We start from the raw sequence: 16881 nt of genomic DNA on the forward strand, positions 1-16881 counted from the left end.
AAACATGTGAGCAAAGAACACCGCAGACAAGCTGAAGTAGCAAAAAAAAAAATGTTCTTTAGCGTTTTTTTGCTACTTCAGCTTGTCTGCGGTGTTCTTTGCTCACACGTTTAAAGACAATAGACTGTTTTCAGTCCAATTCTTTATATGTGAGGTTGCAAACCATTGGACCCCTTAGGAAGGCGTGTTCGCCGAAACACAGACCGTGTAGGGTCCGGTTGGATTTTCATCACAGTATTTTTTACCATTGTACTTTTTAATTGAATTTTCATGGTTTTATATATCAGTGTTTAATAAATTATCTCCAGAACATCTGTATCCACAGTTTTTGTTTTCATTGCTGAAAATAGAACACAGTTTACCTGGAAGACAGAAGGGCCAAAATATTTGCTTAATTATATAACTGTTTTCACCTAACTAAAGGCTTACTAATCACTGTATAAAAAAATTTAAGCCAATCTTAATGTAAACAAAACAATAGTAAAAAAATCATCTGGGTGCCCAAACCTTTGCACCTGCCATATTCACTTGCCTCTTATTTCAAGTTTTAGGTTTTGAGATCTTGTATTTTACATTATATTTATAGTAGGCATTTCTATCCTGCACATATCTCTTAAGTTCAGAGTGAGTAACATGAAAGAAGACTGGGAATTCCCAGGAGGTTAACATTTAATAAAACATTATCAAGCTTACTGGAGTACAACAAATTTGTCTTTCCTGTCCCTCTACCTTCAGAATCTATTTTATGCTATGTCACCTTATCTATTATAAACTGAATAAATATTTTTATAATATGAGGTATATATCTATTTTCTATTTAAAAAATGTAAAACTTATGCATAAAATGTGCATATGATTTCATATTTAACTTTGTAGCATGTAATTGTATCAACTTCTGTTCACTTAAGAATTCAATGAAACGGAAAAAAAGGGAAAGATGATGAGATTTGATTTACACCTTTCGATTGTTACAATCAAAGCAGTTTAAATACAGGTACTTTTTTTTTTTACTTGAGGCAATGTAGAGTTACATGACTTACTAAGAGTCATAACTGTCAGATAGCTGTCAGCATTTTCTGTTGGCCTAATCAATGTCAGCAAAGGCCTATAGAGGATTAAGGGCTAATTCACAAAGCAAACCGATCGGTTTGCGACCCCTTTACTATCAAATTTCCCTCCGGCCTGATTCACTTACCTCTCCTGCGATCTGCTTCAAATCTGTGCATGCAAATGAGGTGAAGCGCATAAAAAGTAGGCTGGGACGTGATTCACAACACCAAATTTCAGATCCCACTAGGCTGGCTGATTACCTGAAGAAGCGACTGCTGGGGACCAGTCGAAAACATCTTTCTGACTGGAAGCCCTGCTCTCTACCCTGTAATCTCTCCTGCCTGCTCGCCCCACATGCCGCCCTGCTCTGCCTCGATCTTCCCCGAATCTCTCCTGCTCCATCGCCATTCTCCTGCCCTTCACCGCCCTGCGAGCCCGTGGTTTTAACCCGCAGGTTTAAAGTGGGTTAAAACCATGGGCTCACAGGGCTAAAAACAACAAAAAAAGTTTTAAGTTAAAAAAAAGATTGCATCTCGGACGGGCATGCGCAGACCATCTACAGATGGTCTGCGCATGCGTGCGGATCGCACAACAACGATCTGTGCAGGCAGATGGGGGCTTTCCTCCAATCGTCCCTATCTGCATATTTTTCATTCCTGAATTCGTTGGACCTGCCCGGATCGGCAGGTTAGTGAATCTGGGCCTATATGAACACATCTGATCTTAGTGATGTCAGTGTAGACAGGTCTTAGAATGCCTAAATTACATCTAATTATCAGTTCTTAAGAGTAACAAAAGACCTTGGCACAGCCCTAAGGTTCAACGGATGTGCTAAGGTCCAGTGCTTAAGATAAAAACAATGGCCCCAGCTGCATGTTCTGGAACAGATAGTTAGTATCCATCAAGAGTTATTGTCACAGAGAGAGATTGGAAAATAGCAGAAACTTCAGTCTATTAGGGACAGTTTCTCTCTCTTTTCTCTTCCAGTCTTTCACAACCCACACAACTTATTTACCACAGTTTGCATATAGGGTGTGGGTAATACACGCTGTACTTAAAAGAGCACGAACACTGGCCCAGTTCAGCGGATTATGGTCACAGAGAGCATAAAGAATTTCTATTAGAATTATTATCCCCTGAAATTACTAAACACCTTCTGTTGTTTTCTGATGACTCTAAAGCAGTGTTTCTCAACTCGGTCCTGGAGTACCCCCTTGCCAGTCAGGTTTTCAAGATATCCACAATGAATATGCATGAAATAAATTTCCATATAATGGAGACAGTGTATGCAAATCAAGTTTATGCAAATTCAATGTGGATATCCTGAAAACCTGACTGACAAGGGGGTACACCAGGACCGAGTTGAGAAACACTGCCCTAAAGCAAACCCTTTTGACGCTTTACTGCTCAGAATTGGGTCTGTGTGGAAGACCCAGCCAGCTCAAATTATTTCAGTATCAGAGCCAGGAGGTGGCGTGCTGAGGGATTTTCCCAATACACAAAAAACACAAACACAGTAAATAGAGGACAGGCACCCTGGAGAGGGCATGGCCAGGGTAATTACAGAAATTCCCCCACTTACGTTCCTTTTCATGAACTCAGGTCCCAAAATGAAGAATTAGAAAAAGAGAAAATTAAATGGGAGCAGAATAGACATACAATGCAGTTAGAATTGGACAAAGTAAAGAGTGATTTGACAGTCAGGAAAAATAGCACTAGTGTATAGGGGTGTCCTGACTCTCTGTGTCCAAATACCAAGGTGACGCAAGCCTTCACAGCCCTGCCTGACTCCTTTCACTTACCTGTGGACTCATTTCAGGAAACGCAGGATAAGGGAAAGAATTCAGACTCAGAATTCAGCTTGAGGTATGTGGCACCTTTGATTTTGGACACTTGCGACCGCCCCAATGTTAATAATACCATAGAGGGTCAGGATAAATTAGCTTTGATTGATATAGGGGCCGGAATCAGTTTTACAGATAGAGCGCCTCCTACTGGAGATAAGAAAAATGTGGAAATTTGTGAGATTCAGGGTATAAATGACACAGCTTCAAAGTGTGTCTACCCTGTAGAAAAGGAACAAATGAAGGACATTGTAGAATTGTTCCACGATTATGGTATTGATACTGATTGTTTGTTTCTCTCCTTTTTTTGTATTTTGATAAAATTTTCAATAAATTTTCAAGAGAAAAAAAAAAAGAAACTACTGCCAGCACGAGTGAGCATACAGACACAGAAATAATGGATGTGGCTGGCCTTGCATTGTGGCAGGATACAGGAATTCCAAATGCTTCTAAAACTTTGGTTCATGAGGTCATTCCTATGCAGATAGACAAACAATGCACTATGCCAGCGCAGCAGCATGATCTTAGTGTAATTCTCTCAGAGGCTGCAGATGTTTCAGTTTGGGGACAAGAGAAGCTAGATTGTTGGAAAATGTACACTGAAATTTTGTGTAAGGGCGAAGATCCTCAACCACAAATACAACACCCAGTACTTCCTCCAGCAACAGAACTGGTGCCTAAGATGGAGGAGAGGGGTCTGAGTGGTCCTATCTCTTCAGCATGTGGCTCTCCAGCTTGGTCAGTTGCTAAACCAGGGGGCTCCGTTAGGCTTACTATAGACTCTTGGGCCCTAAATAAGATTTCAAAGTCTGTGGTACCAGTGGCAGCCTCTTACTTTGAAATGATGTTTCCATTTGACCCCAAATGTGCATTTCTCTCTGTCTTAGACATGTCTAATGGTTTTTGGAATCTATTCCTTGCCTCTGAATTCCAGGACACGACATTGCAGACAAAAGAAGACACATCCAGCCTGGACCGGACCTCTGCACAGCAGTGCCCACTAGAGTGCAGTGGGACCCAGGTGGCAGACGTGTGGTCTCGGCTGACTTGAGTGGGACATGGACAAAATTTACTCTAAATGACCCTGATGATGTTGTTTTAAAATATTTCTTCCTCTTTTCTTAGCAGTTAGACATATACTTTGCTCATGTGTGCATTTTTTTTAAATATAACAGTGTGTTTGTTTGCAGATTTAAGTTCAGTCCTGAATCCTTGACAGATGGAAGAAAAGTTTCAAGCCTATTAGAACTTTGCGTTTTCTGTTTTGTCTGTGCAATGTGGTCTCGGTTTTGTTTATTTGTTTTAGTTTGTGGGGTACATAACATTGGCCATTTCTAGAGCTCTTTCCCCCCTTTTTACTAGCCAAACTGCACAATGTCCTTTCAGCTATAGTTTTCATAGCCTAAGTGTAGCTTAGTTTGGGGTTATATTATTAAGAAAATGTTTTATACAGTGTTTATTCCTTGGTGCTCACTAGATATGATCAATTCAGCACACATTTCTGACATAATTTTTTTTGTTCAATACAATCAGTACATAATTATGGTCTCTCTTGAATGCCATAATATTTGTGTGTGGCACAGAAAAACGTATCTTTTTTTAATGTCCTATTAAGTACCTTAAGTACCTGAATATTGTCTCTCTCTTGCCATACCTATACCAAGTAAATGCATTAATATTGTCGCATGTTGCCACACTCAGTACAGGCAATATGGTCTCTCTCTCTCTCTTTCTTTCTATCTCTTCTTTGGATAACCTCACTGGAGTTCAGCCACTAGATGATACCTGGACTCTTTCAAGCTGGTGTATCCCTCCCTGTATGTGCAGTTTAAAGAGAATGACAGATCCTGTGCAGACACCATTTCATTCCAAGTGTGAACCTCATTGGTTTAAAGAGACTGACAGCTCCTGCTGGACTACCGTATTTTTCGCCCCCCAAAAAGTGGGTGGAAATGTCGGTGCGTCTTACGAAGCGAAGATACACATTTTTACTACCCCCGTACCTTTTTAAAACACCCCCCCAAAGAAAAATAAGCAAACTATGTCGATATTAGTAATAAACCAAAAAGGACCAATACCTACTCTTCACCCTTACCCCAGCAGCCTACACCGCGTTACTAAATTCCTTTTCCATCTTCTGTTGGACACTGCTTCCCCCAGCTCACTTCCTTCCTGATCTCCACTCCTCACACCAGGCTCCCCTCGCTTCATGATTTTCCAGACCAGAAGCTGGGTAAATAGAGGAGGCTTGGCCACCTCCCCATCTCCATGCCCTTCGTCTCCGCAGCCAATGGGAGGCGGGTAGAGGTGAGCCACTCCTGAGGCGCTGGGTCATTGAGTCCCAGCCGTTGGGCTTGAATTGTTTCCTGGTCCGCGTGTATCGCGTGCCAGCCTTCTGCCAGTGTGAGAAGCAGCAAAGTTTAAGCCGCTGGAGCAAGAGCAGCGGAGGTCTTGCTGGGCTTCGGGACCCCCACCCAAGTTATCACCTCCCCCTGCTCATTCACCGTGTTAAGAGTCATGAGCAGGAAGAAGAGGATAAAAAAAATGAAAAGAGGCGCATACGCAAAGGGGTAGCTCCACGTGGCTAGAGTTTCCCAGTACCCCAGAGTTTGTGCTATTTCTCCTCTTCCTCCTGCATCCCATCGGGGCGCAGGGCTTGATGAAGAAGGGACCCACCATGACAAACAAGGTGACTTTAAAGTCGATATTAGAAAAATAATAATGGGAGGTATTAGTGAAGTTCACTGTTTGTCAACTGCCTAGAAATGGTTTAATAGGCAAGTATAAATACAAATGAAAGGTACTGGGGGGATTTAAAAAGGTAGGGGGGGGTGTAAAAAATTGTTAGTCAGCTGGGACTAATCAGAGGGGGATAGGGTACAGAGCCTGGAAAGGAGTGTGGGGTTGGTTGTAGAGCCTGGCAGGGAGAATTTGGCTCAGAATTTTTTTTTTCTTGTTTTCCTCCTCTAAATCTAGGGTGTGACTTATGGTCAGGTGCGTCTTATGAAACGAAAACTACGCTACGTCATCCTCCTGCTCCTTGATTGCAAAGCTCTCCTACTCCTCTACTTCCTCTCTCTCTTTCCTTTGGACTCTGGCTCATCTCGTCTTCTCACAGACACAGCCTCTCACTTACTCAGACACACATTAATGCAGGTAAACTGTCCTTTCTCTCTCACACACACACACCAGCAGTCTATTTGCAAAGCTTATTTCTATTTCTTTCTGTACATTTGTAACTCAGTATATGCTTGATGTATCTCTCTAAAAATTTCCTTTCTGTACTATTAAGCCTATTTCTGCACATTATATTCTTTATGCAATCACTCTTGGCTGTCCTTGTCATTAATTTTACTTCCTACTGAACCTTCTATGAGGGTACTGAACCCGGGACCTGGCGGATTGTAAGGCCGCCACCTCATATCATTGGGGGCTTGTCTGCTGCAACATCACCCAGCCAAAACCTTACATTTTAGGTGGAAGCTCATCCTTACAGACACGGGGACAGATTTGATCCCATCTCTGTAGGAACTCAATTTCACCGTCCCGTCCCCATGAGTTTTGTTGCTGTCCTTGTCCCAGCCCCATTCCTGTAAGCTCTGCCTTAACTGCACAAGCTTTGAGCACTTATGCTTTTTAAGTGTTTAAGGCTTGTGCAGATGAGGACAGAGCTTGCATGAATGGGGCAGGAACAGGAAAAGAACTCATGGGGACGGGAAAATGAGTTCCCGCGGGGACAGGGAAAAAATTGGTCCGTGTCATTTTCTAGTAGAGAGACAAAAGAGTCAAAAGACAGTGCCCTGGCAGATGACAATATAGCCCTAACCAACATTCTCTCTCTTCATACATGAAATTTCTACCCATAAGGATTCCATGTTGCAATCTACTTTCTGAATTTTTACTTAGACTTAATTCCCTCCTTGATCCATAATAAAATTAGATATTTACTTTTAATTTATGAGCAAATTCTATTTGTGCATCTATGACTTCATGCTCATTAATGTTATATATGAAACTTACATTTCAAAGATATAAGTGGTAATACCTAGAAAAACCAAGGGACTCAAATTAATTCCTTGGATATTTCACTTATCTTACTGTGGCTTTCTTCAGGGTAAAGTAGTAGGCTATGACCCTATTAATATTTTGTCCAACAGTATCAGAGATTTTGGGGGTGGGGACTGAGACTGATTTGTTTGATCCCCAAACAAAAAACCTCTGCACCTATATTTTGTATACTTTTGCAGGAAAAAAAAGTAGAATAAAAGTATTTAAATACTATGCAAATCGCCTTAAGACAATGAACCACCACTGGGTTACACATGCACAGACAAAAGTTAGACACCAAAGCAAAAATTAAAATGCAGTTAAGTAAGGCTTTGTGGTGATTGATGGGGATGTACTTCGCATTTCCTCTACACTTGCTAAACTGAAACGTTCTTTATCAGACTTTAAAGAGTTTGCAATTAGCATGGATTCATGTAATACTTCCTCTTCAGAAGGCACACTAACTGCATAAGTGACAGCACACTGAGTACTGCGTATTAATAATTGAAATGTGCAGTCCATACTTGTTCTCTACCCATAAACAGCACATTTTCTGTCCCCTAACTCAGCATGCAGTTAATAAGCCAATTAAAATGTGCTGTCAAGGAAGAGGGCATGCTAATTATTAAGGCCCTCTTTTACTAAGCCACGACAGAGGTTTCTACCAGGGCCTTGGGCGAAAAATATTCTGAAGCTGCTCCGACGTTCATATGAGAGGCAGAGCAGCGTCTGAGTGTTTAGTGCTCCAGCCTATGGTAGAAACCTAGAATAATGCTGGAATCACAATGCACATATGTATCAATGAAGTCCAACTAGTTAAAAAGGTTTGTGTTGTAAGAAGTCTCACAATTCCCTGATATGAAAAGGCACCTTTGATACCAAAAGTCTAATATTAAATACATCATCACAAGATTCTAAGTTTATAAATGGACATAGAAATAACCAAAAAAAACATACACAAAATGACTGGCTTAACAAGCAAGAAATTCTATTATTACAAATGTTTCTCCATTGCTTAAAAATAAGGGTAGCATCAGAAAAAGAAACACTGAAATTTAGCCAAACAATAAAAGTTGTCCATCTTGCATTCTTAAGTTTCTAACATTTTATTTCTGAAATGCAAGGTAAGAAATGTATATATACAATATGTACAATAAGGAAAAAATAACTTACCTGCAAATCATTTGAACTGTCAGTGTAACTTTCATCCTTTTCAGTGTATATTCCCTCATGGTTATCTAATTTTATAAGATTTTCTGATCGTAAAATTTTTACTTCTGCTTCAGAATCCTTCATTGTATCTGTTTCTTCATTCAGAGTGATAATCTCAGACATCCTCATTAGAACAAATCACGTTAAAATTCTAGTGGAAATATGGAACCTTTAAAAAGAAAGTGGCACTGTTGGTTTTGTAAGAATATTTTTTATTATTATTAATTTTAAACAAGTTTGCATACCGAATATAAAAATGCCATTTTCACATGCTTGAGTAAAACAAAAGCAACTGAAGAAATACTGGCAGAAACCGATAAAAAAACCCAAAAACCCTAAACTATTACCTCCTTTTATTAAACTGCGATAACAGTTTTTAGCATGGGGAGCCGCACTGCTCCCAACACTCATAGAGTTCCTATGAGCATCGGGAGCAGCGTGAGGCATTCAGCGTGGCTCCCGGCGCTAAAAACTGCTAGTGCAGTTTAATAAAATCCTAGCATTTTGCAAATTCTATTTCAGTTTGTCCCGTCCACTTATCTTAACTGCACTTGCCCCTTGACTATTGAAATGTTTCATTCTATTGTGCAGCTTTAACAATATTAGCATCTTATCTATCGCTAGGTTTTACTAACCGGTGGCAGAGGTTTCTATACTAGGCCAGCGAGGTAATTCCTATAAGCATTTATCTCGTCAGTCCACGGTAGAAACATTTACTGCCATTTATTAAAAGGAGCCCTATATCATCTGAATGTTCCAATGTGTGGTACCTACTAAGGTATTTCATTTGTATTGTGGTGACATCATATGAATATCATATCTATTTTATATGAATGCTCTTACACACTGCCTATTATGGTATCATATATATTCTGATTACAAGTATCACATTTTTGTAATTTTTTTAGTGTTTATATTTCTGATACTGTTCCATATTAGTCCTATTACTAGGATACAATTTCCCATCTTCAAGTTTACCTCACTAATCGTATTCACACTTATTTATTTATTACGACTGTTTACACCGTCTTGGGTAAATCAATTAATTTAAAGGGGAAATGATGTCTTACCTGGTGATTTCCTTTAGTCCCAACAGATCAGTCCAGACTTATGGATTACGTCCAGGGATAGAGACAGAGAAAGTGGTTCTTTGCAATCTATCCCTTAAGGGCATCATGTAGCCACTGAACCACAGTATTTCAAATGGCAAAGCCACGGATGTTATATAGAAAAAAACAGTACACTGGGACATTTTTGGGAGAGTTCATTTCTATGGAACCCATGGTCTCATTTACCTCATTTTTGAGCTCGGTATCTCTCTTTCTTCACCCCAATTTAGTCATATTCTGTTAAATTTTGGGAGAATTATTTTGGCCCCAGCAACAGACATTCTTGATCCCTTATGTGTAATTTCTTACTGATTTTCAATTGGGTTAGAAAAAATAAACAAAGAATTTTCAGAAAATATATAAACACACACAGTAGGAAGGGTAGTTACATTGGTAAAGGCACAAGGCTCAAACAGCAGTAAATCTGCACAATCAATACAAGCAGGAAAAAACTGTCTTTTGATATAAGTGAAAAGATGACAAACAGAAAGAATAAGAATTAAAGGAGAAGAATGGATTTACTGAAGTGGAGAATTAGAAGAAAGCAGATATCTTAAATACTTTTGATTGGTATTCACACTAGAACAGACTAATGGACAAAGGGCAAGACAATAAGGGACTATAAGATGACTACAATACCATTGGCTGAGGAAGTAATATTCAAGGTGTTAGTATAACTGAAAATAGACAAGGCAATGGGACCCAATGAGAAACATCCCAGTTTCTATCCATACTGCTGTGTTCAGGTTGTATCTTTTAGAGAATGACACGAGGAAAAAAATCTGTCCCCGTCACTGCACCGTCCCCGGCCCACCATCCTCTGCACCGCCCCGTCACCGCCGTTCCCTTCACCGCCATCCCTTTCACTGCCCCGTCACCGCCACTGCCATCCCATTCACTGCCCCGTCACCGTCCCCACAGCATCCATATAAGCCTTAGTACTGCAATATTTAGCTTATTCCTTTCTTATAAATCAAAGTTCTGGCTGCTGAACTAGAGAAGAGATGTTCAGCTGGCAAGGCTTTGTTTATAAATTTTTATCAACACAACTAATATACTACTTTATCCTAAAGCAAAAAATAAATAAATAAATAGAATTTTTTTTTCTACCTTTGTTGTCTGGTTTCTGCTTTCCACATCTTCTCATTCAATTCCTTCCATCCACTGTGTGTCTTCTCTCTGCGTCTTCCATTTGCTGTTACTGTGCCTCTCCCTTCACCCCCTCCCACAATTGGTCTAGCACCCATCTTCTTCCCTCTGCTCCCCCATAGTCTGGCATCTGTCTTCTTCCCTTCCAGCGTCTTCTCCCCACTCTGCCTTCCACATTTCCCTTCAGGGTCTGTTCCTCTCTACCCTCTTTCAATATCTGTTCTATTCCTTTCCACCACCACCCTTCCCTCCCTCCTTTACCATCTGTTCCTTTCTACCACCCTTCTTTCATATCTTCTATCAGTCCCCCACCATCACTAGCAGTCTCTCTTCTCCCTTACCATGAGCAAATAGAACTTCTGAAAATTGTATTGCTGAGGCATTATTTCTAATGCCTCAGCATTAGACATCAATTTTATAATTCTTACTGTCTGCTCTGATTTCATTCACAATTTGGTTTGTGTTGTGGCTGAGGATTCCATGAGGCATTTAACCTTTTCCTGTCTCTTGAACTGTGATTTCAAGTTGATTCCTTCAATAATGGAGTCTCACGGCAGTAGCAGTTTTCTCTTTTGGGCTCTTTTGACATTGTTTAAGGGATTTCTTGTACATTTGGTACTGGTCTTCTTTGATGAGGTCACTTCAGAATCTATTTCCAAGGAAGAGAAACGTTTTCCCTTTCACTCCCTCCTTCCTTGTGTGAGCCAGGAACACGCGGTCCCCGCAGCCCCCACCCGCACACCAGCTCGATCGTTTAACCAGCTTCCTCTCTCCACCTCACCTTAGTTTGCCGGCTTTCTTTTTCGGCGACCAGCACGCTTTCAAAGAGCCGCGCATGCATGGCTGCTTAAAGTTCATTCTTCTGCTCTGCAGCAACTTCCTGTTTCCGGTTGGGTAAGAGCAGAAGATTGAATACTGAGCAGCCGCGCATGCGCGGCTCTTTGAAAGCGTGCCGGTTGCCGAAAAAGAAAGCCGGCAAACTAAGGTGAGGTGGAGAGAGGAAGCTGGTTAAACAATCGAGCCGGCGTGCGGGTGGGGGCTGTGGGGACCGCGCGATCCTTGATGCCTCACTGCGGTGACAAGACCATTCACTGCTCCACGGGGCGGTGAATGGCCTTGTCCCCGTCCCCGCAGAGGCTGCTATTTTTCATTCCCTGTTTTGGCGGGTTACCCGCAGCTAAACACGGTAGCCACGGGTAAACCGCCACCGTGTCATTCTCTAGTATCTTTCCTTTTCTTGTTACTTATTACTATTTAATATAAAAAACAGCTTCGCTGTCACATATAAGAAGCAGTATATATTAAATATAAAACCTTAAAATACTCATATATTGTTACTGGAGCATGTAACAAATATGCACACTCAAAACAAAAGTATTCAAACAACAAAAGGCACCCCTGTACTTTCACTAATCTCTTGATGACCGAGATGTGCTCAGAACCGTTGTCAGGTAGAAAGACCACAAATGGGATCAAGCCCCTAAATGCAGTTTCTTTAGTCTATCATTGCACAGCAAACAGTCTTTAGAGATGCCATTTTAATAAATCATTACTGTTTGTTTCTTTGAAAACTGTAACCTTTCTCAAATCCCTTTATTGGACACTTAGCTGAGGTTGCTGAAATGATCTTCAAAAGCAAGCAATATCAGGTTCTGATGCGTTTTGCCAGACCAACTTCCTCAGAGAACCCACAATGAACTTTTAAATGTAACAAGTGATCATCTTCCTCCTCATACTCTGCTGATCTCACTTCCTTTTCCTGTTGGATGATCAAAACAAAAAAGACACAAGTGCATAGAGAGAGTGGAGAGGGACAGATTCTTCAAACTTTCGAAAAATAAAATAAAAGAACAAGAGGGCACTCGGAAAAGTTGAAAGGGGACAGATTCAAAACGAATGCTAGGAGGTTCTTCTTTACCCAATGTGTGGTGGACACCTGGAACGCTCTTCCAGAGGGTGTAATAGGGCAGAGTACGGTACTGGGGTTCAAGAAAGGATTGGACAATTTCCTTCTGGAAAAGGGGATAGAGGGGTATAGATAGAGGATTACTGCACAGATCCTGGACCTGTTGGGCCGCCGCGTGAGCGGACTGCTGGGCACGATGGACCTCAGGTCTAACCCAGCAGAGGCATACCAATTATGACAGCAGGGGGACCAAATGAGGACAAAACTAAATCCAGCTGTGATCCAAAAGGAAAGGACTTTGCTAACTCAGAGACCCAGGATTTATATATCACTATAAAGGAAGAGTCCAACTGAAGATGAGAATATCTCAAATCAGCATTTCATAGAAACAGCAGATAAAAGGCCAAATGGCTCATCCAATCCAAGACGCACAAAAGGTAAGTCTCTGGTTAGCTCTTTAGCTAGCTCTACTATTTATTATTTCTATAGTGCTACCAGGAGCACACAGTGCTGTACATTAAACACGCAAGAGACAGCCCCTGCTCAAAAGAGTTTACAATCTAATTATGACAGATAAAAAGGTGATTCTATACACGCTGCTCAGATAGGGGACTGATGAGGCAGATTGGCATTCCCTCTGTAATCCCTAACCAAACATATATGGGTGCTTTACATGTAGGTAGGGTTAGGACAAACGCAGCTTCAAAAAAAAAAAAAAAAAAATTAGCTTTCAGCCTGGATTTGACTAGAGACAGCGCTCGACATACCGGGTCAGGCAGGATGTTCTAGGTGTATAGCGCAGCAAGGTAGAAGGGAGGAGTTGGCCAAAGAAGAAAAGGGTACAGACAAGAGAGACATACCCGATAAACAGAGTTCCCAGGGCAGAGTATAGGAAGAGAGGAGAGATACTGAGGAGCTGCAGAACTCTGAAGGGAGGCTCCAAAGTGTGGAGGGAGGTTCATGCCCCTCTGGACCTGCATCCAAGGGCAAGCATTTGCAGGTCATGTTTTATGGAAGGGCACAATTCTTATTGGGTGGTCTGGAGAAGGTAATATATCAGAGCAAAAGCAACTACTGTTGATGAAGACCTGCAACACACATGCTTCTTTCTTGCTACTCCTAGGGCTCAGATAGGATTATGGCGACTCTCCTTCCGAAATCAACGAACTTGTGACCACAAGGCCAACAACGCCCAAGCATAAAGCCAAGCAGTGCCTTCCACTATAAAGCAAACAAGTTTGACCACACCATGGGGAAAGAAGGATCAGATATGATGAATCCAGAATAGGCATTTAAAATAAGCTCGAGAAGCCAAATAAGTCAAGCTCAAATTAATGAGCCTGAAAGCACAATAGGGTCAGATAGCCAGCGCTGAGTAACAGACTCTGTGACCTCAGTAAAGACCAAAATCATGAGCTCAGCAGAGCCAGAAATTAGGATCTCAGCAGAGCTTACAAACCAAAGCACATCAGAGGCAGTCATGATTGCAGACAAGTGTGAACAGCAGCCCAGATGACAGTATGCCCATAAGATCAACTGTGTGATGAGGGGCTCAGCAGGGAGAGAGAGAGAGACCAAAAGCACAGAAGAGGATGATTAGGAGGTTATCGGCAAAAACACCTTTGAGTTCAACAGCGAGAATGCCTGAGATCCCATCAAGAGAAACCATGAGCCAAGTACAGAAGTGAAATCACAAGCCGAGCATAGAGTTGATTCACTAAAGATGTGCCTTGCTCCAAATAAATAATGTAAGACAAACATGATCAAGATGTGAAAGACCACAATAATGCTAACATAACGAATATCTCAAAAATTAGGAGGAAAAGACCTTAGAAGCCAACAGACACATTATGCTTTCCATGTCTGATTTAAGGCTCCCAATTTCCATTCATTGGTCAAAAATCTCCAAAATCTCTTTATTAAACTAAATATGTTACTTTAAGTTATTCTTCTATATATAAAAGAGCTGGGTTCAAAAATAGTGCTTTGGTATGGCTTCAAAATAGCATTCACTAGAAGTATAGCCAAAAAACTTATCTGTGTTTTGCCCGATAGAGGCCACGCATTTCACATAATAGCTTCCTCAGGGGCTGAGTGCTTCAGAGAATTTTCAAACGCAGCTCACAAAGTGCCACATTATACTGATGGTGTGGCAATATTCTAAAAATACAACAAATAAACTCTTGATTAATTCTTCATTACTGTGGACATCAATTTTATCAAAGCAACTGGTTTAAACAATTAAAAACCTTACTTTTCATAAGCTCCTCCAGTCATTCAGACCAGCACCATAGTTATTCAAAATGGCACCCTGTAATTCAAAAGAACGCTGAGCTACATCCCTCCAATCACTGTTCAAATTACTAATCACATCAGCTACGATGCATATCCTAAAACTAATTCCTGCCATTCGTATCCAAGCCCTGTGGTTCTAAAGAGCCAGGTTTATATAGCCAATACATAATCAATTACAAAACAACTGAAGTTATTGAAACTTTAGTTATTTTCAACGCAATGTGTGATTAGAGTTTCCATTTTGTCTTTTGAGGTTGAACTTGTATTCATTAATTCTGATTTTAAAAGATCTAACAGTTTTAACAACATATTTTGTCCTAGTGTAGATGATTTGGTCATCTATTTTCAGAATAAAATGAGAACAATACAAGAAACTGTTACTGATACATTGCAAATCTAAACAGTCCTGTAGTGTATCAGAGAAAATCTTAATAGAGGCATTCCTAAAGATAGAACCTGGCCTCAATTTTCACTTAGTGGGTTAGTTCAATAACAGTATCAGCTCTTTTAAAAAAATTATAGAAATCTTGTGCTTTGGATATTTGTCCATTGTATGTGTTGGGCAGCCTATAATTTGTTAATCTAGTACTGCAAGAGGGGGGCACTTATCCATCACCTATCACGGATTCCTATTCCTAAATCTTTGGGATTAGATTTGACTAAAGTTGAAAGTTACAGACCTGTAGAAGGTATGAACTGGCCTACTAAGCTATTAAGAGTTTTGTGTGAATATACAATCATCAGAATTTCTATCTTCAGCATAGGTTTCATACTTTGCATAGCAAGGAATCTTTATTATTATAACTAATCTCTAAAGTTAGATCCTATTTGAGTAAGGGAAGACAAATTTGGCATTTGACATTTCAGCTGCATTCCACATTGTAGATCACTCTTTAATTTTATTTAGGCTGAGTAGTTTGGACTATATGGTAATGGTTCACATAATTTCTTTAGAAGAGACAGGGTGCTAATAAATCAAGATTTTGGATATCATTTTGTGGGGTGCTGCAGAGTTCACCACTGTCCCGTTCTTTAATGTGTGTGTGATATTTTTAGGTGACAAATTTAAATATCTTGATGACCTGTTGTATTCCTATGTGTAAGGATTTTTTTTATTGTTATGCCCTGGAAGGGATACTTTCAAAAGTACTATACAATGTTTCAAGGAAATAATTGAAAAATTGAGTATTTGGGCTAAAAACAATTTAATGAAATTGAACAAAGACAAATACTGTATATTGTGGTTCAAGGAGTGTGATTTACTCCCAAAGAAAGAACCACCACTTATTTCCAGTGAGTTATAACAGACTCCAATCTTATCTTTGAACTGCAGATTAATGCATTAGTTAAATTCTTCTTTCAATTGAGTCACTAAGAGGATACATTCAGTACTAATAACTAATAGCTATTCTGCCTCTCTATCTTGAATACTGTAACTCCCACTATGGTGGTCTAATAGAAGATGTATAGGAAATTGCAGTTATTGTAAAATACAGCCACTAAGCTAATTTTTTCAGTCTGGCAGGTTTGAGAGATCTGCCCCTTTGTTGAGGGAACTACACTGGTTACCAGTGAAGTGGAGAGTACAATTTAAGATTGCATGTATGATTTATAAGTTAATTTTTGGCCTTAATTCATCTGGTTTAGTTGCTGGGCTAAATGTCTCTAAATCATTTATACTTTCTAGAAGTTCGTAACATTTGCATTTTCTTTCTGTTTCACACGTACAATGAAAGCATCTATTTGAGATTTATTTTGTATATCAAGGTCCTAAAATCCGGAATAACTTGCCTTATGAATTAAGACAGCTCAACTCTTACTATTGTTGAAAACTTACCTTTTTGATGAGGATAAATTGATTATATTACTACTACAAGTATTATTTTTTTAAAGCTGTAATTCCCTTGTATGAGGGTTAACTATTTCTGTAAACCACATAGAATCCTAGTAGAAACTAGTGGGTTATAAGACACATAATAGCATAGCATAATATAAACAACAAAACTACTGCAACTTGTAAAAAAACAACACAAAACAAAAAAGCCCAACAACATAATTTACTATATCTTCCATCTACTGGATTAATAAATTCATTCAACTGTGATGTAATTTCATGTTACACTGTCCATATTAAATTGGTGCACAAAATTTACTTTTTGTCTGCCTATGGTAGAAAAAATGATTTATTTTCAATATAATGATTAAAATATGTCTGTTTTGAGAATTTACAGTACATCTACTGCCTATATTTTACATTGTTCAGGACGAA

At 39.9% G+C, this 16881-nt stretch overlaps 1 protein-coding gene across 13 annotated transcripts in view; it reads right to left on the reverse strand.

Moving 5' to 3' along the window:
* R3HDM1 (R3H domain containing 1) overlaps positions 1–16881 on the reverse strand; it is a 288043-nt gene that overhangs the window by 222833 nt on the left and 48329 nt on the right. For 11 of the 13 annotated variants that reach the window (XR_004539395.1, XR_004539394.1, XM_033943916.1 and 8 more), the window contains exon 3: positions 8115–8322. Coding sequence is in view for 11 of the 13 variants with exons in the window: in XM_033943916.1 (XP_033799807.1) it covers positions 8115–8282 (168 nt within the window). In the remaining 2 variants the exon portion in view is untranslated. Of the gene's footprint in view, positions 1–8114; positions 10119–16881 lie in introns of those variants that run through there. The other 2 variants (XM_033943917.1, XM_033943925.1) reach the window with 2 other exon arrangements.

Source organism: Geotrypetes seraphini, chromosome 5, assembly GCF_902459505.1.
Source record: "Geotrypetes seraphini chromosome 5, aGeoSer1.1, whole genome shotgun sequence".
In the NCBI taxonomy this organism is placed as follows: Eukaryota; Metazoa; Chordata; class Amphibia; order Gymnophiona; family Dermophiidae; genus Geotrypetes; species Geotrypetes seraphini.